Source organism: Panthera onca, chromosome B3 (assembly GCF_046562875.1).
Source record: "Panthera onca isolate mPanOnc1 chromosome B3, mPanOnc1 haplotype 2, whole genome shotgun sequence".
In the NCBI taxonomy this organism is placed as follows: domain Eukaryota; kingdom Metazoa; phylum Chordata; class Mammalia; order Carnivora; family Felidae; genus Panthera; species Panthera onca.
The window spans coordinates 37474241-37500961 of NC_138344.1; the positions used below are offsets into that span (position 1 = coordinate 37474241).

Below are 26721 nucleotides of genomic sequence, written 5' to 3' on the forward strand. Positions count from 1 at the left end.
TAGCTTTATTTTTGATTGCGAGAAATCGTTGGACTCAGCTGAAATTCTCACAACCATAATCCCTGCCCACTCTAGAACCAGTAGATATAGCTTTGTTTAAGGCCGAATGGTCCAATGTCCATCCTGACTGCATGGCTCCAGGCAAGCCAGTTAACCTTTCTAAAGCCCCAGTTTAACACATCAGTAAAATGGGAATAAGAATGAATGACCCTTGTAGTGTTTGTGTGAAGGTCAAATGAGTAATTTATATGAAAGAACTCTGTAAACTCAGGTGTTCAAAAAATGTTATGTTTAGATGAATTTCGCTCTCTACAAGAAATCTTTTTTTTTTTAAATGTTAAAGGGTGGAAGCCTTTCCGCATTATCTGCAGCTCCGAGACTCACGCAATCCTCATTCCCACTGCTTTCAAGTAAGTTCAGAGAAAATAAGTTGTAGTATGGGTTTTGGCTACTTTCCCTTATGACCCAAGCTGTGTCCCACGCAGGAGGTAATACACTCACATAAATAAATGTTCTGCAAGGCCTGGCTTACTTGTCACCCATTCACAAAGCCATCCTGGAAAACCCTGGCTGGAAGAAATCATGCCTTCTGCAGAAGACGTTTTTACCTGTTAAATTCATATCATTCCAGTTCGATAACTATTTAGCGCGCATTCTACTTGGGGCTAGGGACCGGGCAGGAGGCTAAGGATACACAGGTAGGTAAGACATGGTGTCCTCCAGAGACTCGTGGTCTTGTTTACGGATGGTTACGAGTTATGTGAACAAGTTGCCGCCACAAAGTGTGAGAAGTGTGCCAGCAGAGGCACTTGCCGGGAGGGAGGGTGTCGTACAACAGGAAGTCATGCCCTCCCGAAGCAGGCCTGGGAGGCTTCTCAGAGGCTGTGCGAGTGAATACTCATTTTCTATCTAAGTCTACTTCTAATCCTCGACAAGCGCTGGGGGCTCTTAAAGTTACTGAAACGGCAGGATCTCGCCATGTGGACGTGAGGAAATAGTACAAGCAAAGACACAACCATGTGAGAATGCCTCATGTGTGCAGGCACCGTGAGGGCGTCAGGGCACAGAGTGCATGTGGGGGAGCACCGGAGGGGTGAAGGGGCACCGAAGGTGGGCAGGGGTAGCTGAGGCAGGGCCTCTGGCGGGTCTCCCATTCTGTCCAGTGCTTGGTTGTTTCTATCCTCCTGTTCCTTGCTAGACCGTAAGCTGGCTGAAGTCAGGATTCAGGGCTGACATACAGCTTTCCTGGCACTTCCAGGCTGCTCTGCAGAGCGGACACTCGACGAATAAAAATGGTGAGAGAACACCTGTGATGCCCAAAGCGTGTCCCCTCCTTATCTCACGAGAGTAGAATATCTGTACCAGACGTGTGGCCGGTTATAATTCAGCCAGCCCTCTAAATCTACCCTTACGCCTTTCTTTGGTACTTAACCCACTTTCCAGATGACGCGGCATTGCTGCCTGCACAGGAGAGCTGGGCTATTTCCGAAGGCGGGAAGGACGGTGTGCCCAGCCCCGGCTCAGCTGCCCTCCCTGACAGGCGGAGGAAATGCCTGCCTCGGGGAAAGAACTTTCCAGCCCGGGAGCTGGTGCCTCAGGCCCTGCACACACCAGCATTCCAGGGTTGCCGACGTGCCTTCCGAGAGTTAGAGCCGGAGTATTCCAGAGGCAAGGCTGTGGCTTAAAAAAAAAAAATCATGTTTAATTTAAAAATTAGAAACTGGAGCAGGCTGTGAGCACAGGGGTTGATTGAAACAAAATTTAAATTCCTGTCAAGCCCATTTAAACACGGGGGCCCTTCATAGACAATTAGCTGCTCCCTGTGAATGCTGAATAAACTCAGGCCTGGTCACTGCGAGAAGACAGGCGCCTACTGTGAGGCACTGAAAAAAAAATTAACTAAAATCAGGCTGTATGAAATATTTCGCCTTTCAGTATATCACAGGGGTTTGGAAGTGTAAACAAGACAAAAATCGATTCCTTGGTGCCCTCAAATCAATCCCCCAAAATGGTTAGGGCATCTGTTTCTGCTAAATTTTGTTTACATCGGCAGATTTGCCTTAATTGCGGCTGTTTGTCTCCTGGTGTCCCTGGGGCCCTAATCTCCCGATTACTAATACTTAACACTCATTTCACATCTAAAGCTACTTCTAATCCTCAACAGGTTTTGGGGGCTCTTAAAATTATTGAAGCCGCAGAGGCGGGAGACACAGCCTCTTTGTGAAAGGGACATTTTCTTCTCTACTACCAGCTGGGCCCAATCATCACCAGGGATGGTGACAACAAAGGTGGTAAAAGGCTCTTCCACGATGACTGCTGCTCCGCTGGGGATTCAGAGGATAAAAAAGAGCTTTGATGGAAAAATCTCAACAAGAGGCTAGAGCAGTCCAGCCAAATAAAGTTACTGTCATAATCAAATGCTGTCAATCACCATGAAAATCCAATTAAAAATGTTTCAGCACAGCCCTCTTAAGTGGAAAAATGTACCCTATTTATACAAATTTTTGTCAACGCCACACCAATCCCACAATTAGAAAGTCCTGCTATTAATTGAACGCACCTCCCCCCCCCCCCCCCCCCCCAGTTTAAAAACAGACGCAGGCCATTCTGAAGCTTTCCGAGGGAGGTGACACGCACGTAAGCTACTGGCATACAATTAAGAGTTAATCGGGTTACATGTGAAAATTCCATTTTTATTTGTGTCAAGGGAACCTTTGCACAAATAAACGAATGCTACCTAGCCTCCTACTTCAGAATCAGTGACCATTTATATTAAGAGAACAGAGAAATGGTAAACCAGGATACTGGAAAGAAACTAGTCCATGCTCTGGCAAATGTCTCTCGGTAGACCAAGACCTGATGTTTAATTCTAATCTTGAAAATTAAATAGAGGACAGAAGGCCCAAATGTCTCCACTGCCTTTAGGCAGTCTCTAAATGGCCAAGCGAACCTCAAATTATCTGCAGGCAGATTTGGCCCCCCAAATAACCGTGTATCTACAAAGGCCCCACTGAAACCACAAGACTCCGGATCCCCAAAGGTCTCTCTCAAAACTGCTACAAATTAAAAAGCAAACAACCCATTAAACAAATCCAGCTGGTTTCAACTGTAAATACGAGGATTCTAATATTTTTCCAGCCCTTGAAATTCCTGGTTAGACTCATTAATTATTGATAAGAATCGCATCTATTTATTGGAGTGTACTCACAGGAAAACAAGTTTGCTGCCTTCAACAGCAATTCCCAAATCACAGAGCTAGGCTTCAGATCCTTTTATATTCCCCCCTTCCCCCTCCAAATGGCTAAATGTCTCCGGTCTTTTTCAACTTGGTCCATTATTCCCGAGAGCTAGGGGCTGGGGTGGCATGCATCTGCTATGCTGATAGATAAAGACCTTGAAGTCCCCCTGCCATCAATCTAACCAAGCAAAGATGGTGCTGGCCAGGTGGTCTCCTCTAGGGTCTTGGCTCTCTGACGACCTCTTGATTTGGAATTAACTGTTGGGAGCGAATTCTCAAGCGGTCGGAATGCATGCCGACGATCACAGGTGCTGAGCAACAACTACTTAACATGGTGCTATTCCTCCCATACTTCAAGGTGGGCTGGCCGGACCCTGGTGCCTGTCCTGATTGGTCACACCCATGCTGAACTGGTTGGCAAATGCTTCGAATAGCATCCCTGCAAACACTGTGACATCTTAAAAACTCCTTTATTTTGACACCACGTTATTTTACCCAGATGACCTCTGAGCAAGTCAAACAAAGACCTCTGATCAGACCATGCATCCTAGTGTGGTCACCCTGACTCATATTGTATGTTACAATGTCCAGAGATTGCTTGTTCTCGGGTCAGTCTCCTCAGCTTTATTGTGTGAGCTCTTGGAGATCAACGGACCTATCTTGTGTGTCTATCTATTCGATGTCTAGTACAGTGTTTTATTACACTGGACGAGAGAGGCTGGCACGTGCAAAGAGTAAGTGATGGTGATTTCTCTTCTTGCGAGTAGATTAAAGACCTCGCCCGAATGGCAGTAGCATAGATCCGTGCTAGGCGCTGAATTATGAGAGCATGACCCTCCTTCAAGGCACTTACAATCTAGTTGGAGAAAAAAGACATCAAACTAGTGAGTTTCACCTCTGGCTGCTCCTTGTAATCACCTGGAGAGCTTTAAAAAATAAAACAGTACCTGCTCCGTGGCCCAAATGCCAGAGATTCTTTGATCCGGGCTGGGATCCAGGCATTGTTTTTTTCCCTCTGATTTTTAACCCACTTGGATGATTCTGAAGAGTTGCCAGCTTTAGGAACCACTGTACTACATGGACCAACTTGTGAATGTAAGATGAATATGTAATCTGTGTAATTAAGTGCTGTTCCAGGCGAGAGACAATAAATTCTGGAGTGCTTCAGAGCAGGGAGTGCTCCACTCACTGGGATGGGGAGGAGGATGGAGACCTTCGGGGACGGGAGAGGAGGGCATTCCAAACCGAGGCCGCCACCCTAATCAAAGAAGCTGCCAACAGGCTGAGTGGTGTCACATGAGGACCTAGTGACAACATACTCCCAAGACCCGGCTTAGCTCGCTGTGAATGTGGCAGAGCGCTGAAGGGCAGCCCAGGCGATCGACTTTCCGGCATCCAGGATAACCAAACTCTTTTTGCGCTCAAGGCCCCACAGCCTCATTGTGCCATGGAACGTGATGCCGGGAAGATGACAGTTGGCCCAGTAGAACAAGAAAGAAGCCTTGCAGGCAGGAGTTCAAAAAACCGCAATCTTAAACAGGCAAATCATCACCATATTAAGAGATTTGACCTGATGGAGGAAAAAAGTTATCCTTAACTGGGAAATTAAAATTGTTAGATCCCCCATGATCAAGGAGTGACAGATTTTATCTATCTGTATCTCTCTTGCTACATGCATGTATATAAATACACACACACACACACACACACACACACACATTTATCTGCTAAAGTCTCGTGAAAAGATTAAGCAGTCACGTCTGTGGAAAAACAAAGCTTGTTTTCTGGGGTTATAATCTCTCTGTTCTTGCTGAAGTGCTAACGTGTCATCAAAAATTCAAATTAAAGCTGTCTGATTTAGTGCGATCTCAAGCATCCAGACAGTGATTCTGCCGTTGTAATTATGTGCAATTAAAAAGCTAAAATCAACTTCTTACTAGTGGATTCCTATTTATAAGCAGACACAAACAGATGATTTTAATGGCCTTCAGAACTTGAAAAAAAAAAAGTCATTACATGGTGGTCAACTGGACCTTGTGTGGAGCCCCCCAGGCTTCTGTGATGTTATTTGCGCTTGAAGGAAATACTTAGCTGAAGTTACAATCCCAGCCAGGGTTTCTCCCTACAAATTCTGGGGGCCTTAGCTAATAAGCTGATTTGCACCTCCAGATGAATAACCGAAAATGATGTCTGCAAGAATGGGCGGCCAGACACAACGAGTATGGCCCTAAGGGTCTGTTTTAAAATTATGAACTTTAAGACACAGGTGATGTGGTAGATGTAGTAAGATACTAGATGTAGTAAATGTTACCCAAGTTTAGAATTGCTTGTGAAATCATCATTAGCATCTTGCAAAATTTAGATTGCAAGCAGAGTGGTCCATGATCACTATATGCAAGGAGGCTGATGAAATGTGCCTTTCCTCCTATCTGTACTTAGGAGACATGTAAACTCTAGATCAAAATAAACCGAAGCTCATCTTGGAGCTCAGTGGAATGTGGTGGTAATGCTGAACTTTATCTGAGCCCTGTGCTCCCAGAAAGAAAATACAGATGAGAAGTCTCCCCCGCTCTTTTGTTAGCTACAAAGGACCACCCTGCTCTCACAGACCCTTTTCCATCCTTCCTCCTGACTTCCATAAGACTGGCTGATGACTTCCTGTTTACCTGCGTCCGTAACCTTGGCCCCCTCCCTTTTCTCTGAGACGTTCCTCATTAGTAAACATTCTCCATATTGCAACAGCCTGAACAAAATCATCTTCTTGACTGTCCAGTGCATTCTGACTATTGCGGTGGCCAAAAGGTTTGGGGCTAACAATGGTGAACAAAGCCATCTGGTGTAAATCCAAAAGTTACACTGGAATTGAAGTGCTGGACAGATGAAAATCTGACATGGTGCTTTCTCCAGTTTCTGAAAGGGACTGTGCAGATGTCCAGTTTATCACACCCACTGATTAACTGAGAGACCAAGCAACCAAACTATCTGAAAATGTAATTACAATCAGGTTTGGATAAGCAGAGAAGCTACCAGTGACAATTTAATTTAGAGGAGTTAAACAAGTTAACATCTCTTTGCAAGTAATTAAATGTTTAAACAGATTTTTCTGGAGCAGTTTGGTGTTTATTAGCCCCCAAACAATACCACCTCTTATACATAAAGCCTTTTCTGAGAAATGAGATGCCTTCAAGTTTGCAGCTGCTGGGATTTAGATGAAGCAGGGAAAAAAAAATCTAAAAGCACTATTTTGATTGTAACTGACATCCCTCCCTCAAGATCCCACACCTGCTTTTTATATTTCCAGTCCCACGATTTACTTGCTTTCTAAGCAAAATGTCAAATTTCAATTGCAAACTGTATTCTGTGTTTCTGAATTGAAAACCAAAAAAACCCAAACCTGAGGAAATGCTAAAGGAGGAAGCCCTGCTCTGGAATGTACCAGGAAATGCACAAAATAACAGACATTATTGGAACCTAAGGAGAAAACCCATGTTTTTAAACAATTACTAGAGCAGTATAGTAATAGCATAAAGACAATTTCTGCGCCAGCTTGTTTCTCTGAAATTCTCTCTGCCACTGAACAGCTAGAACAGATAATAACTATTAGTAAATCAAACTCCTCTGCAATATCCAGCTGTGCCTCACGCATTTACATACAGATAGAATGGGTATATGTTTTTAATATGTATGTGATCCGTACTTTTACCACAGCCGAAGTGCATGCTACAAAGAAGGAGGAGAATGGGAATCGGATCAGCATGAGATAATAAAGTGGCCTAGATAAAGTATTAGCCAGCGATTGATCTCAAACCGGGATGCTGCTTCTTCTGACCTGATTACTTACTATGCATAGATTCCATTAAATAGAGCTTAGACATGGAAAGCTTCTGGAAATACTCTAAATGCATAGAAGGATCTACAGCACTCCGAACCCAAATTGTAACTGCAGAGGTGCCCACGGCCCCTACCCTCCCTCCCTGAGTCAAGGCCCACATTCAGGATAGGCTGGGGAGGTTAAAGGGCCACCTGACAGCTGGTGGGAAGCCCTGCTGAGTCCCACAGGGAGGGCTTTTCCCTTCTCTCCCCTATGCCAGGCCAGCACCCTCCGAGTGGATGCCTCCCTCCTGAGCTGCTTCTCTGGTCCTGGCGGCACAGCACTAACTAACAGAATGAAAGGCAGCGAGGGAGCTTAACAATCATTCAGGGTCACGGTCCCGTTTGAAAAACTGATGACAGCCATGAATTCTGCTTTTCAGGAAAGAATGCAAATCCCCACATGCATACACGATGTTGGATGTAATTTCAGGGGCTCTAACAGACTTCCTGAAGTCACAGACCCTAGGTCAAGGACTGGTGATCTTGTCCATCCCCTCTGTTTTGCAGATGAAGACACGAAAGCAGGGAGGGAATGGGGAGCTGCTGACAAGGGAAGGGAAGGGAAGGGAAGTGTGGAGGCTTTCCTGCTAAATCACAGCCTGACCTTACCTATCAAAGAACCCCAAAGGAAGACTAACTCAGCAGAAGGAATTCTCGTGGCTTACCTGAGCAAGGCTCTATTCAATAATGCCTCTCACCAGATCCCTTTTAGTCACAAATACTTAAACCCACAATTTGAAGAGCAAACCAGACCTGAACCTCTCCATCTCAACATGCTCCCACCTCAAGCTGTCTCTCTGTTTCTGAACTTACAGGTCTGGTTTTTATTTTGTGTTCTTCAACCTGATCATTGACATTTGGGGAAAACGTCTCCATCACCCTTGCGTTATGGTCTTCTCCCTTCTTGCTGCGTTCTTGCCAACCCGTCCCGGTGGGCAACAGCTGTCCCTCACTCCACATAAGCTGCAACATCCCTACCTGGTTGTCTGAAGCCTGGCGAACATTCTGTCTGCTGTCTCCACAGTTTCTACAGCTTGGAAACTTATCTTCTAAGTTGGCGGGTCCTACGTCACAGAACTGGGATAGCACTGACATAGGTCTTTCCTGCAATTTATACCCGGGTGATTTGAAAGTGGGTTCTTTAATAAGGGCATCATTTTCTCAGGAGCAGAAAGAGTGTGTTGGGGGTGGGCGTCAGCATGTTGAACTTTCTTGGCTGCCTCCATGGCTGGTTTTCCTTTTTTGGGTATAACCCTGACTCCTGATTTATGCAATAGGTCTTAAAAGACTAAAGGGTGAAGGATTTCCCTATTCTTGAATAGGAGTCCACTCACAAAGAAAGGTATGGGTTGGTGGGTGGGTGGGTGCGTGGCTTCTATGTGAAGTCAAAGTTTTCAGACTTGGACTAGGGTATCTTCTACAAGAGGGGGAATTTCTTAACAGATCACCCAGGGGGTGAACGTGTTGCCTAGGTGAATTCCACCTTTGTGGCTTTGGGACTCCCCGAGGCCAATGTCAAAATGATTTCTGTTCCCAAAGGCACCAGAGGTTTCACAACGCTCTGAAAAAGTCTGGCCGTCTACACACTCATGCTTTGCGGAGCCTGTTTCCTTTGCCTGGAATGTCCCCTTAAAAACGCTCTACTAAAGTTCAGTTCATCCTCCAAAGGCCCTTTTCTTTTAAAAAAAAATTTTTTTTAACCTTTATTTATTATTATTGAGAGACAGAGAGACACAGAGCAGCGGAGGGGTAGAGAGAGGGGGAGAACAGAATCTGAAGTAGGTTCCAGGCTCTGAGCTGTCAGCACAGAGCCCGACGCGGGGCTCGAACTCACAAACTGCGAGATCATGACCTGAGCCGAAGTCAGTCGCCCAACCAAACGAGCCACCCAGGCGCCCCTAACGGCCCTTTTCAAAGGCTGCCTTCTCCATGTAGCTTTTCCCCATTTCCCCAAATGGATCCTCACAAGACTCTGCTGTTCTTTTATGGCAGTTACTTTATTCTAGTGATCTGTATACTTGCTGTGTCCCCTGCAAGACTGTATGGACGTGGCTTATTCTTCCTTGTATCTTCTGTTGAATCTAGCACAGGACTTTGCACATGATGGTCTATAAATATCTGCTGAATTCAACCATTTATCTGGTTCTGAGACCTCTGAAGATGATGCAGATGCGGCTGATAAGACTGTTGAATGAGTTCTTTACGTAGCATGATGGCCACATGCCAGAAAGGTGTAGCGGCTCAAATGAACCCCAGATTCCCCAAAATGTGAGCGTTAAAGTAAACTTCTTGGTCCAGATTTCATATGCTTCCACTTAGAACATAAAAACGGATAACCATCTTAGGAACAACCACATAAAGTAGAATTAAATAGCTAAACACCTAGATGAGTCCTAACACTGGGATTTTAGTGGCCTCAAGGGCCCAACTTGAACTGTACGTTGCATCTTTAAGATTGACATGGTCAAAAATTGCAAAGATGATGGTGTTAAAGCTGGGGTATTCTGCAGATAAGGTCATCCCATCAAATAAAAAGACAAAAACTGCTTGCACACCCACCATGTGCCTGGCCCACCCCTCCCTGTGGTCTGATTTACTCGGGCGGGACTCGCTGTATTCACTGGTGGTCACGGCCACACCGGAGTTCCCTGGTGACAAATCTGTAACTCTCAGTATTTCCACCCTGTCCCACTCTGATTTTCTTCCTTTGAAAGTCCTGCAGGCCTCACAGTTGATGCGGCCCAAGCTGTGCAGACCACTTCGGTCCCCTGCTGGGTGGTGTCCCTGCGCTTGGGAGATAAACTGCTCTTTTTGTGGAAGGCAGGCCCCCACCCACAGTGACAAACATCCTCTACAGTTCATGTTTCAGAGCATGCTCTCAGTTTCCAGATGGGAGCACCATCAAATAGGTTGTAGGTGGAGAGGGAAAAGGAAAAATTAAAGCCATTGATATGGTAGAAAAAAATGAAAAAACTGGTTCCTTAAGATTGGGCTCCTAGGATGTGACTCAGGTTCCTCAAGCCAGTTACAAGCCATTTTCTCTCCCATTCCCTATTTGGCTCAATATTCCGGTCAGAGGCAAGCAGGGCCCAGCCCTCTTGACCACAGGAGCCACACACACATTGCAAGTTTCCTGCCTCCTCACTGAACCCTTTCTAAGCCAGGGGGCCTCACCGGTGCGGCACCTAAGGGAATACGTCCACTTAATTTAAACTGAGGACAGTCCTAAAAATGTTACATTAAGTATAGGATGATGCTTCCTCTGACTACATTTTTCATTGTATTTTAAGGATTTTATTTATTTAATGTATATTTTAAACTAATCTAAGTCTATTTTTTTTTAATGCTTATTTATTTTTGAGAGAGAGAGAACGAGCACGAGAGGGGTAGGGGCAGAGAGAGAGGGAGACAGAGCACGAGCAGGGGAGGGGCAGAGAGAGGGAGACACAGAATCTGAAGCAGGCTCCAGGCTCCAAGCTGTCAGCACAGAGCCCGTTGTGGGGCTTGAACCCACAGAATGCAAGATCATGAACCGAGCTGAAGTCAGATGTTTAACCGACGGAGCCACCCAGGCACCCCGTATTTTATGGATTTAGTGTCATTTATTAATTAAAACCATGGGACAGCACACACCAGCGTGCACAGTTGTAAAGAGAGCTACCGGAATATGTATTCCTTGTCTCTCTCTACACACACACACACACCTTTACATACACTTGCTTCTAAGGCACTGAAAGTACTCAGCCTTTAGCCTTGTTTTTATGACTTGTCGCCCTGGAGTTGTATTCCTTACCAAGACATACATCCATATGCATTTATGGGTGTACGTACGATCTGCAGTGTTTTATTTATAAGTGGCCAGCTCATTGCAGCACTGAAACATGCATTTACAAACAGATATCTGTTTTATGAAACCCTATTCCTTTGTTTTAATAGCTGAGCTATCCAGCCATAGCATAATAATGTACAAGGTAAATGGGTCTCCATCTCTAGAACCTGTTCCAAGTTTTCTCAAATGTGACTAACTGCAAGAATTTCCCGACCATCAAAGAGACGTCACCACCAAAAGACCAGTTTATTCTAGACATGAAACCTGCACAGTTATAAATTGCAGAGGTTTTAGGGGTGAACTTTAACTTGAAACTACCCTGAAAGAGAAGATTTGCTTCGGGGGTAACACAAAGGAGAAAACTACCTTCCTCGAAAGCACTCATGATGCAAAAGGGAAACATGCTGTTATTTTATATTCCAGGATGAAATCTGTATTATACAGAAGAAGTCTGGGCACTCGGGGTGTTTATTACGATGGCATACAATGGATGAAAACCTCTGAACTGGTATCTGTAAAATGCTTATTGTTAAAGTGGTGACAGAACATTGGCCGGAATTTGCTGAGTGCAATAATGTAAAGATAGGGAACGGTTTAAGCAAAACGTAAGAAAGAGCAGACTATAATTATTACTTACTAATGCTCGATGCTAGCGTTATTCTAACATCTTGTGCACTGTCAAATCAACAATCTGCACTAAATAAATGACCATTTGGGAATTGCTAGGGAGCGTCTCTGTTCCTCTCCCTGCTCGACTAAAAACTGTCATTTGCAATCAAAGAAAGCAGCCTTGGAGCTGAGAACACAGCACCCGCAGCCTTAGAGTTGTCTCTTTCTGAGTAAAGACCAAAGATTCACATTAACTTGATCTTTTGCAGCCAATCTAATTTCATCCTACATGAATCCAAGAGGACTCCATGCCACGATGAGAATTTCCTGTAGGACTGCGCTAAAAACTTAATATGCTGACTCTCTTTTCTGTTACCAATCCTCTAGATTCTGAGAGGCTGTAACAGCAAATGAGGACAAGGAAGTAACCCAGATTAACTTGTGATCCTTGAGTGTGAGGCAAAGGAAGACAGTTCAGCCTTATGTGTCGAAAAAGTGGTAGGTTTTTAAAAAGTAGAAAATGACTATATGAGGCTATGAGCTTCACAAACACCTACCCAAATGGAGTAAGTAATGTGGCCTCTCCAGAGCCTGTGGATGTTTTAAATTCCATTCTGGTTCTTTTAACAGAATATTAAGCACAGCCATATAAGTAGAGAATTCTAATGTAACTAAAAATATGTACTTACCATCAAGTCCTCAGGTGCTGGTCTTTCTTTTGGTTGTTTTCGCATGCTGTAAAAGGGGGGGGGAAAACCTCATTGTTATCTGTATCGCTTACAAATTTGTGCTGTATTTCCCACCGTTGGCTCTATCTCCTGGAATCTGAATGTTTTCAAATTTACGAGTTCAATTCCTGGCCAAAGTATTAGCATAGATTCCTATCTTTTATTTTGGCCTTTAATTATCAGATTTTGGGAGACTCTCATGAATCAGAAACACCAAGATTTTTGAGAGAGAGTTATGCTTGCAATACAGATGAAGCATGAATTTAAAAATGTGAAAAAAAAAAACCCTGGCAATATTTCTTCCTGGCTCAGTTTTCGATGTATTTCCAACTTAAATCTAGGGAACAATATAATTCTTTTTTGGTAACTGGGATAAAGTAGTAAGAAAAGAAACATGACTATCAGGTCAAATGAAAAAACATCTTATTCCTTTCATTATTTCTCTGAATGACAAATAATATATAAAGACGTCAGGAATCTAGATAATGCTATAAAATTACAAATGGGCTGTTAACATTATCTCCACTTTCTTTTATTCTGGCTACATAATGCAAGTTGATATTCATTAAATAGCCGTGGGGGAAGTTAAGTTTGTTTAAGCTACTTAAAGAATCCCATTCCTCATACAAAATATTGCTTGTCTCACATGCAGTCCGTATAATCAGTAGCTGTGTCATGTACACAGCTACACGATGAAGCACTCATACGTGGCACTGACGTGACTATGGGTAACTACCTATTTGGTGGCTGTATCTGTGCTAAACTCAGAGTGTCTGCAGCACGAAGTCATGAAAGATGACTGCTTCTTCTATTACTTCAAAATCACACAGATGCTTCTCTTTACATAAGGCGACCTCTAACAAGCTAGAAGAAAACCCATCATATAATCCCTGCATTTGCTGACCTTTTTTTTTTTTTTTAAGTAGAAAGACTTAATGATCATTTGGTAAATAAGAACCGTAGTTATGAACCATTAATGACATCGAGGACATTTGCCTTCCCTATAAATAACCATATGCACCTCTCAAATACTGCATCCATTAGCAAGTAATTCAAGCTGTCTCGCCGGTGGAGTTGGTAACAGTCCTAATCTGACATTCCAAAGTAGCTGTATCTCTTGGGAAAACAAGGCTATTACCCACTATCATTTCTGTTTCGGCTTGACATCTGTGGAAATTTCAACACAGGTTATCCCTCCCCCTGTCTCCATAAAACTTCTACACAGCAGCTGATTAATTTTTTGGGCAGAAGGAAGGTAGACTCTTATCTGCTTTTCCCCATCTGCCCAGAACCAGCTACATCCCCACTCCCAACTGGGTCTCAGGCCACACAGCGAGATGCACAGCCGTCTGATCACAAACCCCATATCTCCGGGGCAGGTGATGCCCAAACCAGCACCCCGGGCAGTTTAGGAACGGCACGGTGTATGTTTCAATTTCTGCATTTCAAAATGGGGCCTTCCCATGATGTGCTTCTGAGTGTTTCTAGGAATTCCATGTAAAGGAAATTAAGAGAGATTAATCCACATTTCTGGATAATGGCTCTATATTATCAATGAGCCCAGGAGTCCAGTGTTCAGCCAATATATGTGCTTTTTCCAACATGGCATGCTTTGGAAATAAAATGACTGCAGGGTAAAAACAGTTTTTAAAAGCTACAGAATATTATATTAGTATTTTAAATAAATAGAAACAGTGTTAATAAAATTTTTAAAGTCGGGGGGGGGAATCTCTTTCTCACATATTTGTCTATGGAATATAAACTGTATGAGACATTTTTATTAAGAGGTAACATATTACACTTAGTCAAAAAGGTGATAAAGCTTGACATTTATATTAAGGAATATTTCTTGGTTTCACTTTAGTGTAATCATCAGATGGATCATGGGGGTGGGGAGCGGAAGGGGACAGCGTACAACCATTTCAGTTTAGCAAGGACTCCTGACTGCACCATTTCGTGGTACTGCAGGAACGAAAGGTTCATTTTCCACCACTGAACAGGACTCTGAAGGGGTGACGGAATGGAATTCGGTGAATGAGAGGAAGAAATGTAGAGGCAGTTATGAGAAAGTTCCAGAATGTCCAGAACAGTTTCTAGTTCGTTCTGTCTCCTGCTTTGGGGTGGTCACTGCTATGCTCCCAGTTTCCTTCTCTCCCTGTCTCTGTCTCTCTCCATGCAGAGGTGAGGGAGAAGACAGAAGGAGGGCAGTGGAGCGACGGGGCCTGGGCCACTGACTGAGGAAGAGGCAGGTGGAGGAGACCTCGTTCTACTGAGGGGAAAAAGGCAGAGGGTGCAAAAGGAACCCTTCCTCAAGTGTCAAATGTCGAGGGGCTGCCCAGAGGCTCTGAGGGCCCCTTTGACCAAAATCCTGCGGTTCCTCCCAGTTCTCCAGCTGTTCAAGTGGGCCTAATGGAACCATGTTTTCATAGTCTTTCAAACATCAAAATTCACTGAAATGGGACACCAGTACTCTGTCTAAAATATAACCAAGGATAAAAGTTATTTACTGACAATCCGATGAATTAATAAACTATGCTGCTTCCACTAAGTGACAGACAGTTTTATGGGTAACTTGAGGTTACATTAATAAAAATAAGCTTCATATGTCTGTTCAATAGGGGCTATAAAATTGTGTGTTTCTTAAAAAAAAAAAAAAAAAAATTGGGTAGCAACAGTATCTGTGCTCCAAGAAGTAGCCTGATTCTCAGCTGTTTATTAAGACAGGAAAAAGCCTCTAAAGTACATTCACGACCCTTTGTGTAAATAACGTTTACATAATTTAAACAATTTCTTCAGCTTTGCTGCCCCATCTGCCCAAGGCCCCGAAGTCCCTCCCGTCTCCAAAAGGAAGCAGGGAGAGCCATAAGGTCTCACGGAGCCGCAGAGTTAATGGCATGTATCATTTACATTGAGGGCATGGCATGTTTGCAAACGGGCTCACCACTGAGTGATGAAATGTACAAATGGCTCGGAGAACTCTCCAACCGGAAGGACGGGCGAATCCTGGGATGGAGGAGAAACAAGTCACCAAAAGTCACAACAATTCCTCTTCTTCCTTTATATCCACCCCCACCTCCCACCAAGGAGCAGCAGAATATATAACAGGGATTCACCAACATGTGGAAAGGAAAATAAGGCCTCGTCCAATTAAAAAGACTGTCGACACCCTCTCCCACATGTTTATGTAAAAACGCCAAATTTAAAGCCACACACATTTTACAATAGTGAGAAACATGAGAGCAAAGAGGGAGGGGAGGTGAAAAAAGGACAATGATAGCCACAGGGTAGGAAAGAAGGTACGAAAGTGTAAATGAGAAATTAATGATTATTTAAGTAACACACAAATGGTCTTGTAATTAACAAAGAGCTGTGAAATTATTCTTGTGCTGACCTCTGTTTCTTTTACTGGATTTGCTATTTATTTACACTTTCCCTTTTATTTACATTTATTTGTATATTCAACCGATCTTAACTGCCTGCCGAATCATGTGGGTCGGTTTGCTTTTGTTTTTGTTTCTGTTTTTTACTTGAATAGAAAGGCTTTTATGGGAGAAGCTGTTTCTTGAAAAGGAATTTTAGCCTAGTTGCCAGTCCAGGCAAACTCGTCATAGGAGAAAACCAGTGAATTAAGGACACAATGAAAACCTCCCACCTTGACCACCAAACAGAACTGGGGTGGAGGTGGGAGTCACTCAAATGAGCAGGAAACAACACAGCAACAAATGACAACCACCGGGTAACACAGGGAGCAGACCCCATTACCATTTGCAAAGGAAGGCTTTAAGAATTTAGGAGTTTTTCCAAGAATGACAGAGAGCGCCACTGTGTTTATAGTGTAACGGCTCAGGATGTAATGAAATTACACTGCAGAGTACTTTAACAGTCATCTCATTAGACCTACAGTTGGAACAAGAGAGCCACATAAAGTAGGCAGCTGCAAATGACTCCATTCCCATCTATTCTCATTTGCTATTAAAAATACCTTTCGGCGGCTTTTTTCCTCTCTGACATCCCTACACAAAGTGCCCTGCAAAGTATGATACATGCACCTATTTAAATTAACAAAGGAATGACTTATTTTAATCTCACTGTGCTTTGGAGTGCTTTGGCCATTTGGATGAGCAATATATCATTACATACAACCTTCCAGCGCTGCAGGCAAGAAACTCAGAGCATGCAGCATTTGGTGGGAGCCAAACAATTTCTCTAGCACACAACTGTGTCAAATGCATGCATGTATTCATTATTGAGAACGAGAGGAAATAGCTTTGATGTAGTGGAAAAAAGAAGATGATAAAAGCACCTCTGCAATATGCGTGTCATTATCAATGGTGGCAGATAGATACAATTGCACAGCCTCCTATGTGATTAGTAAATATACATATAATTGCTGTGGCCAATTATCAGAAAAATGAGATCGGTAATTACAAGACAGAAAATTAACTAGAACTCTTATTAAGGCTTTGTTTCCAATTCAAACAATTGGAAACTGCTGGAAAACACAATTAAATCAAAAGGAACTGAGGGGGTCAGAGCAGCCAAAAAAAACAAAACAAAACAAAACAAAAAACAAAAAACAAAAAAACCAAAAACCAAAAACCAACAAACCCCAAAAATCCAAAGAGGTTAAAAGAAAAGGAATGTGAACAAAATGATTCTTAGATTTTGCATATCTGTTCTCTTTGAATTTACTCTGTTCATCCAGAGCAGGGTTAGTTAGTGATCATAAACTTAAAATTCTCATCGCTAGAGAAAGGTTTCCAAGAAGAAAGGAAAACAAAGGAAAACGGGAGTGAAATAAAATCTTGCCAAGTTCAAAGGATTACATGCAGGCATTACACAGAGACGACATGAAAAACGGGGGGCTGATGAAACAGTCCGCTCAAAAGAAACAAGGCACGCAGTAATGACAAGTCTTCGATAAAGGTACTATAAAATGGTCACAGAAGTCCCATCGGTTTGAAGAGCAAAAATAAAACATGATATCAATTTCAGCCTGGCCTGTTTTAGGAAAGCCATATATATCACCATGCCTGCAAGACCCTACGAGGCCCAGTTCAAGAAATGACATTTCACTGTCTCAAAAACTATTAGTAAAAAAATGGTTCAAAGTCTGAGGTACAAAAACTATGGGCTCTGATCAGGTAGTTAGTCCCCTCAGTCATCATTTCGGAGATTCTTTTGAAGGCTGTGGTACTGGAAGTGTCTGAGTAGTAGCTGATTTAAAATGCAATGTTTAGGAAGAGAAAAGCCTGCTGCCTTAATGTGGCTGAATATTTACCAAGATGGTTAAAATTCTGGGCCGGTTTTCTATGAAGATCCTGGTATAAAATGATGTCATTGTGGACCTCATTTCAAAGTATGATACCAAGAGTAAATTAATGAATTATAGACTAGGCAACTTGATGAAGATGTCATTTTAACATGGATGAGAAACAAGACGAGGAAATGTGACATCTTTGCATGGGTAGTTAATTTTATTTAAGACCTGATATTGTAGCCTGTTAAGTTCCTCATAACATAAAACTAAGGAACACTGGGTGGTACCCATGAATAATTTATTTCACTTGTGAAAATGCCAGCCCAAGTCGACTTTACAGAACCAGAGAGAGTGGATTCTCCTCTCAGGGGTGCCTGGAAAGAATCAGTCATCAGAGATGCAGGGGGGCGGTTGGGGGGGGGGAGGAATTCTAATCTCACATGCATAATGCCAGGTATTTCTTTTCCTTTTAAAAATCCATGTCTCTTGCATACCTCAAAGGAGAATTTTCTGAGATACAGAAGACTGAATGGCAGGCGGGGGGGGGGGGGGGGGGGGGGCGGGGCAGTCAGAATGCCACGACCAACATGGGGGTGGAGGGGGAGCAAAGGAGTCCTCTGAGAGCCTCACCACTCCACAAAAGCACACAGGCAGTTAACACTCCGAAGGAAAGCAAATGATAGTATTTACCACACTGGAGGATTTTCAAGTATACTTTTCTCATATTTAAGCAAGTAAAATCAGAAGTTTATTTAGATCAGCATGTAAAACACCTCTAAGAACTTGCCTATTTCATTATCTAATTCAAATGTGCGCGAAGGAGGGAGGGAGGCTCAGCTCAGAGTGGAGCTGTCCCAGTTTCCCTGCAGCTCCCAGGGAGGGAGAGCATCCAGTCACCGCCAGGTTAGAGGGAGACTGAGAACCATGCCAGGGGGTTCAGGGATCTAGTGAAGTACTTGCTGCTACTTATCAAAAATGTCCTCTGCCAAATATGGGTTTAGGGAAGATGAACAAATACATTTCGAAAATATAAGCGCGAATTGGAGAAGCAGTTACACTAATAACTCTCAGGACTGGCTGAAACTGACTAAATTGTTAATAAAAGTCACTCTTTTTTAAGACCCTGGGTGCCATACTTCACCTTAAGGGCTTTTTTGGGGGGTTAGCTCTTCTGTTGAACTTCTAAGGGCAGAGGTATGGAATGAAGCAGTGGACACAACCTTAACCAGAAGCCTTAACCTGAGATTCTAGTCCCAAATCAACTTTAGAGTCCTGCTAAAGGGACACAGGCTGGATCTTGTTATCGAGCCGGCAACTGTTATATAAAAACAGCTGCCATAAACCATTTCAGTAAGCAATTCTGGTCATCAAGGAGGACAGTCTCCAAGTCTCAGAGGTTTCTGTAACTACCTGGTCAGCCCCCTTTGCTAAACAACTGGAACACAAGCACGTGGCAGGCTAGAGAACAGCGAAGGACAACGGGAAAAAAGTTTGAGTGATGCCTTTGCCTTGTGAATAATGAACAGTTCAGGAAGGTCAACCCATTACAACTGAAACTGTTTAATTATTAATTATGCACAATCTATGAGCAAAAGGACAAGTTCAGAATGTTTAATGTATGCTAACTTCAACTGGACTCTCTCTGGGTATTTTGTTATTAGCACTTGTCAGCAAGGTACTCAGGCATAAAAAAAGGCAAGCAGCAGAAAATCTGAGTTGGTGTGTGTGTGTGTGTGTGTGTGTGTGTGTGTACGTACCTGCACAGTCAAAGAGTGGGGGAGGGGGGAGGGAGAAGGAGGTCTGATTCCAGTCACTGCTGCTGCTAGTTCACTTGCAGACTAAGTATGTCAATAAGCACACTTTATGACTTGAGAGCGGGCAGATAGGCTGGGTACTCGACACACAGAAAACACAGATGAGGCTTTTGGAATCACTTACTTAAAAGAGAGATCATCATTTTAAAAGTAGAGTTTTTTTTTTTTTTAACTATGATGTTTCTTGGCTTTGAAAAGATCCATGACGACATTTGTGCACACATGTGCACACACACATATGCTTGAGTACGTAGAAAACTGGTAGAATCTGAATAAACTGAGTGGATTCTATCCATGTCAATATCCCGGTTGTGGCATTGTACTGTGTTTATGAGCTGCTACCACTGGGGGAAACCGGGTGAAGGGTGAACAGGCCCTCTCCATGTTATTTCTTACAGCTGCATATGAATCTAAAATGATGTTGAAACAGAACGTTTAGAAAGAAAAAGGTAGGGACCTATTTTTAAAAACTCTGATGAGGTCCGGATTCTTGGCAGAGCTTAGCTTTATGTAAGGGGAAAGGCTGGCATAACTACTCAAATGGAAAGCAGTTAAGGGAACTTGGCTTAAGAAAATAACCTGAGGATTTAATTTTTCCCTTTAACTCATAATTAATATCACAATGAAACCTGACAAGGATATGGTAGTTAATTCAGACACTGATAAGGCACAGACATGAAATACTGTATAAAAATGATAGTCTGAGGCGCCTGGGTGGCTTAGTTGGTTAAGTGTCTGACTCTTGATTTCGGCTCAGGTCATGATCTCATGGTCCTGAGATAGAGCCCCATGTTGGGCTCTGCGCTGAATGTGGAGTGTGGTTAAGATTCACCCAGTCTCTCTCTCTCTTTCTCCCTCTGCCCCTCCCTCACTTGACATGCACGCACTCTCTCTCTGAAAAAAAAAAATGATAGTCATTCATTACTTATTTATTGGTTCATTCAGTCAATAGTTTTCTTGACCACCTACCATGTGAAAGGCTCTGAGCCTGGCATTCTGGGATGACTGATATTTAATCCATAACCTTAAAGAACTGGTATATTATTCAGGGGGATAAGGTGTGCACCCCTAATAAACAGCCCTGCAGGATGGAGGAAATGGCCAAGTAAGGGCTTGGCATTCATTTTAATCTGTGTCTTGTTCCCTTCTCTTTGTGCAAAACAGACATTCCTTCAAACCAAGATTTTATACTTACTGGCAGTAAGAGAAGGAAGACAGAAGGGCCACTTCTCAAAATATCAAGGTGTTGGCCAGCTGGTGAATTCTATGATCAGTTGGGATGTGGTTAGATTAAACCAGCCTGGCAAGTTAAACAGAATATGGCAAGCCTTCCAACATTTTTAAGAGCCCATTTCTAGACCTCAAGTCATCAAGCCAGTAGGTAGTTAACAGCACGTGGAGTCTGATCAGTAGTGAGTTATGCACTAATACTTAAAAAATAAATTTTCTAATTCAAGCCTGATGTTCCTTTGGCTTGGCCCAACGATTTCTGTTCCTACACACTGGGACTCACGCTAATTGCCACGGTTCTCTTAGACTGCTCCACTTTTGTCCACAGTGTTGGGGTCAAAGGCTGTTTGTAATTCCAGTGGCTTCACGTCAGGCAGAACAGAATTTTGCCTTGTTAGACCCCAAATTGGTTTTTGAGTCTCCGCTGTTCACTGCCTTAAAATAGCATTTTCACGAGACACCTGCAGGATCCAGATAAGTCTCCTCTTGACTGAAGAGGAAACCTGGTTTGTTTGAAAACAAGAGGAAAAAAAAGACACAGAAAAAGCACCCTCACCTTTAAAGATCTCCACAGAAGCTTATCTACAAACCAAAAAATCTATGTGTCCAAAGTGTAATCCAATGGTAGATTTTGGGAAATTAGCTCAGTTTTAGTATTTTGAAGGTCCTCAGTGTTTGCACCTGTAAGTTGCCGCTACAACAGACTGTGGCAGGGGTGGGGGTAGGCGGGGAGAAGACAGTCACATCTTGTCAGAGAGGGAAAGGTGGGAAATAGATGGATAGGTGCTCCTGGTCAGTCAGAGAATGAGGCAGCCCAGTTTAAGATATGAGTGAACCGTAAGTACACATTGGAGTTTACAAAGTCAGTCAGTGCTTATAAACAACACTCAGTTTACTTAAAAACATGGTCACTCTGTGAGGAAACAATCGGTATTTTGCCATTATGTGTATTTTTGATTTCACAATGCAGACACAACCAACCTAATCTTTGGGGTGTTAGGAGGGACAGCGGCTGGGAATGAGGCTTTGAATTTAGGAAGGCTTGCAGATGGACATCATCAGAAAAGAGTGTCTGTGACCCTCCTCGGCTGGAGGCCAGAAAACCCTCCTTTTACTCCCCATTCCACATCAAGCCTTGAGCAGAGAAAGTGAAAGATGATTCAATTTCCACACCGGGTCACCCCATGCTCTGGGTTGCCAGATGTGACAAATTACACGTGTGGGCATTTTGGTGTGAAGTTCTGTCCACTGGGTCTGGGCTGACAGTAGCAGCTCATTTAACTTGTCTTAGAAGGACCTGGCACCAGGGGCAAAAGGCCTGAATTTCTGCTACTGAAACATCCACCTGACCTATAAGCCCTTAAAGCAAGGGAGACCCAGCTGTTAGCCAAGGAAACATCACAACCTGATGGCTTATAAAACCCACAAAATATAAATAAATAGGTCTAAAGGAATCTGTCTGTAGGTAACTGAACTTTGAGATCATAAAGATTTTCCCTATTTTTTTTCCTCGTAAACATGTTCCAGAAGTTATCCAGATACAAAGAGAAGAGGAAAACACGTCGTCATTAACATCAAAACTAACCCATCATTTACTCTACAATTTTTGTCACGTAGAAGATTTATATTTACCTAGAGATTTTCTAAACCTATGGCAGAGATCTTGATGTTTTATAAATTTCCTTGAAAATAGTAGAGAACTGGAAAATGGACTAATCTTTTAAACCATATTTACAGTTGCTTTCTCTCCAAAGCTAATAAACATTGTTTTTTCTCTTTTTATTTTAGGTCACTTGTTGGTCATAGGCTATAGTGCACAGTAATATTTATAGGTGTCTGTATGAATAGCATACCCACGCTCTTACACACATACTTGCACACTAACATCCACATATACCTCCCTTTTCCGTGGCGTAAGCAGAACAGCAAAAAACATGCTTGTCTCATACCAAAGGGATTTCATTTACAAAAGTAAAACCCGTTATTGTCCTCTCTGTCTGTAGCCTCCCAATGCATTTCTATTGCTTTTCCATAAAACACTACTGCAAATAATCAAGCATGACCATTGACATCCACAAGATTGAGTTTTAGGAACCATTAAATGAGCTCACCCTCGTGGGAAGCTTCCTGCTCAGGCTGGTCTAAAGGTAATTATTCAGCAATTCCTACCTGTGGTTTTACCTTGTCCCTATATAGTGTTTGAATTTCATATGCTGGTGAGGTCAATTTTTTTTCCTCAGGAAAAGTCCAGCTACACATGTTTGATCCCGGACTTAAATTATAATGTTAATATACACACTTCACCAGGTTCTATGTACAGAAGTGCTGATTAAAAGAAATCTTAGATTACAGGTAGATCATCAGCTATATTAAACAAAAGCAAAAGAGGAAAATCTCCGGGAGAATAATAACGCTCGCTTAACAGATTCCGAAATGAAAGGAATTATTCCTCTTTTCATAGGTAAGGGGTTGGCACGGAGACACCTGAACTACATCCACACACCGTTCAAGGGCAAGAACCTGGCAGGTCCGTGTCCTGAAAAATCAACAAGCCATAACACCATCAAGTCAGACTCCGAGAACTCCCTGAAATCCAAAGACCACATCGTCACACTGTATGTCCTCCTGATGTTCACTCGACTGTTAGAATAATCACCACCGTTTGCCACCTGTGCTGCAAGCTATGGATAAGGGGGAAGCTGAACTTCCAGGGGCTCCGTGGAGGAGGAGTGCTGGTGGTAGCCGCTCACACATTTTGATAAACAAATTCAAAGGCGGTGTGAGCTGTGACTCAAAGGCTGGAAACGGTATGTGAAATTGTGCTGTACCTGGTTCCAAACAATAAACTCGGGGAGAAGGGAATTTAAAGCTGGGTAAAGAAGATAGCACGTCGGTTTAAAATTAGTCAATATGAGAGGAACAAAGACAGGGAGAGAGGGAGACAGGGAGGGAAGAAGGGGGAGGAAGTGAAAAAAAAATAGAACTACACACTGTGAAATGAACAAGTTCAGTTAGAATGTTCATCAGGATTTGGAAAATCATAATGCCATCTGCTACTCTGGACCTCAGAACATCAGGGATCTTGGGGGCCCAGACGCTTCCATTTCCAGGAGGAAGGAAGGAACTTATACTCCCTGGAACGCTGCCTCCATTCTGGAATGGAGGCAACACCCAGCCGATCGGTTTGGAATCTCTTTTGAGAACATTTGCACTGTTCACATACGCGTTTTCCCTGGTTTAGGGAAAATGAACGGCAGGCAAAATGATTACATCAACTCGGCAGTGAGGCGGAGCAGTGCCCCAGCCTGAGCTGCTGGGTAACTGACCCTGGCATCCAACTTGGGCTCAGGGTGTGTAGGTCCCATCATGGTGGATTAAATGAGCATTGTCCTACGGCTGGATAAGACTTCACAATAGAGCAACACATGTTAAATGACAGCAGCCAAAACTGGCCCCACCAGGCAACTGCCCATTCACAGAACGCTATTCATACGCCTCCACCACCAAGAAATTAATTCATTAATAATACATCAGGCTTCATGGACAATTCAAAGAAAACAACACAAGGCTACTTGTTCAATGACTGCCTAAAGATGCAGAATTTTTCCTGGTTAAAAACAAACAAACAAAACCCAAATCTAATTGACTTACTGAAATCTAAATCATAGGGACGTTTATGCTAATATTTCAGTTAGTGAAAAAGAAGAAACGGTGAAAGTCTATCCACTGAATTCACTCAGTGCCACTAGGAAATAATAAAAATACAGATTTTTTTCAGCAGTAGCTAATAAAATCTGAATTTATATAACTGTGTCTTTGGAAATTATTTTTTTCCATTTAGGTGACTTTGTACATCCTTCAGACTATCAGGAAAAATTTTGCTTTTAACTTGTTTCTTCTGTTACATTTTTTAAACTCACTTCTTTCTTTCTCCTCCCTCCCGACAACTCATAAATATGAATTAAATATAATTATAAATGAACAGAACATTAACTTTTGGATTACTGCTGTGTTTTGGTAGAATGTTAATGTCATTTCTAAAGAAACAGTTATTACCAATAGAAAAAGTAATTACTAAAGGAATCATGGCCTTAATGCTAACCTATTTTCAATCTTCAAACCAGCCAAACTGCATTAATTTAAGCATACTGGACTTTTCAAAGGAGGTATTAGATTTCTAAAGGCTGCCTTACATAAAAGAGGAGTATCAGTTTTCAGGGTCCCAATTATATATTCCCAACTCTATGGGATACAGGTCTAGTTAGCAATATCGCTGGAGGACAAGACTATTGTGTATCCCCTTGTATTAACTTACCAAGTTTCTAATGCCTCAGTCACTAATTCATACAAGTTATAAACATCATGGAATTGCATGTCGACACCCATTTACTGGAGTGGTCAGAGTGTTAGCTATGTGGGAAGAAGCTGAGGGCCTGCATAGGACATCAGAAAGCTCAGGCCAGCAATTCTTGTCTCACTGTAAACCACCTGCAGTTACATATTGTAAAAGGAACAGGCCAGCCTTTGGAGGCTGGGAGCTGAGGGGATGAGGATTCCTTTTACTTTTTACTAACTTCAGAAGCCAGAATGATGGCAAAGTCCCCTAGGCAAAAAAGTGAATGCATATTATTTCCTCTGGGGTTGGTTAATACCACTTTTTGAATTCCAGGGAGATTTTCTTAGGCAACCATTTTCACCCCAACCCTCTGCCCCCAGAAAGCACCTGCTGTGTTCATAGCCCAGCAGCTCCTCAGTTAACCAGCCTTCAGTAACCTGTCTGGGAATGAGTGATTCTCCATGAATGAATCTTTTTAAGACAACCGGAGGGTTTAGGAGTTAAACCTTTGGTATATATAAATCTTTCTAAAATGAGTCAAGCTCCTTCCTGCCGATTTAAACAGATATGCAGAATAGAATTCAATTCTTTCTTAAAGACCTGGAGTCATTCTTATAGACAGCGAAACCGAACTGTGTTGCAATAGATCTATGCCCTTGGGGCATGTCTGCAATGTTTCTAAGTTGTTTTTTCTATAGCTTTTAAAATAATCTCTCTTTGTGATGTCAGAATGTTCAGCTGCCACTTTTTCCTTCTGGCAAGGTCAGTTATAGTGTAGTAAGTGGAAAGAGCCATATCCTTTGACTGTCACTCAGTTTCCTCATCTGTAAAATGGAGTGTTATGGGAAAGCAACATGTTTCCCTGGGGAAACATTCTGTAAACCATAGAGATTAAGGCTAGACTTTAGAATTTCGATAAAGGACCACATATATTAGTTAAGTGCCTTCTCATCATATACTCTCTTACTTTTTGGACTGGTTCTTCTGAAGTCTTGAAAAGACAGGTAGTAAGTTCTTATAATTATGTATACATTTCATTAAACAAATATTCATAAGTGACCCCTGCACTTTAGGTGCAGCAGTATAAAGCTAGAAATGAAAAGCCTAGGTACTTAGAGTCTAGTTGATAAAACTACTTATAATTGGGTCTAGAACAGGAATTAATAGCATCTTGAATGAGGCACGTGGTGCCATCTTATGAACAGAATGCTAATCGTCTTCTTCCCGTGAACATGTCTTTCTCTCTGTGGGACTCATGCCCGTGAGGGCCTAGCTGCCCAAGCTGCATGCTTCATCCCTGACTCCACCTCTCCACTCTCCCCTACATCCAATTACTTGCCAAAGTCTGTTTATTCTATCTCCTAAATACTCTTCAAACATGCTAAGGCTAGTGAAAGCCCTCATAATCTCTGATCAGAACTATAGTTTCCTTAAGGGCCTTTCCCAAACCACCTTCCACAGCCCGGTCAGTGATTTTTCTGAAACACAAATTTGGTTCCACCAATCCAGTTTAAAGCTTTCGGTATGCCCCGCCCCCCGAAAATGCTTTTAGGCACAGTGTAAAGATCCTTTGAAATGTGGCCCTGGTCTCATCTGTTAAAACTCTGCCAAGCACTGCAGCCATGATGAACTCCTGGTGGGGGCTTCAGGTATCTCTGAGCCTAACTCCCCCTTGCTCTTTGGGGTCCCATTCTCTGTAGAAACCTCTGGTACGTTATCCTCTCTATCATCAGCCCTCTTGTCTGTGTTTCCCAGCACCTTGTCCACACTTTTTACTATAGAAGTTCCATATCTGCAAACATCA

At 42.8% G+C, this 26721-nt stretch overlaps 1 protein-coding gene across 14 annotated transcripts in view; it reads right to left on the minus strand.

The window, feature by feature from the left end:
- Positions 1–26721, minus strand: part of MAP2K5 (mitogen-activated protein kinase kinase 5) — a 270908-nt gene that overhangs the window by 25919 nt on the left and 218268 nt on the right. For 5 of the 14 annotated variants that reach the window (XM_081795850.1, XM_078448780.2, XM_081795851.1 and 2 more), the window contains 2 exons: positions 15219–15280; positions 12239–12284 (listed from right to left, as the gene is read on the minus strand). The exons of 5 other annotated variants lie outside the window; for them this stretch is intronic. In XM_081795850.1, coding sequence (XP_081651976.1) covers positions 12239–12284; positions 15219–15280 — 108 coding nt within the window. The remainder of the gene's footprint in view (positions 1–12238; positions 12285–15218; positions 15281–26721) is intronic. 4 more of the 14 variants (XM_078448790.2, XM_078448789.2, XM_078448788.2 and 1 more) reach the window with 1 other exon arrangement.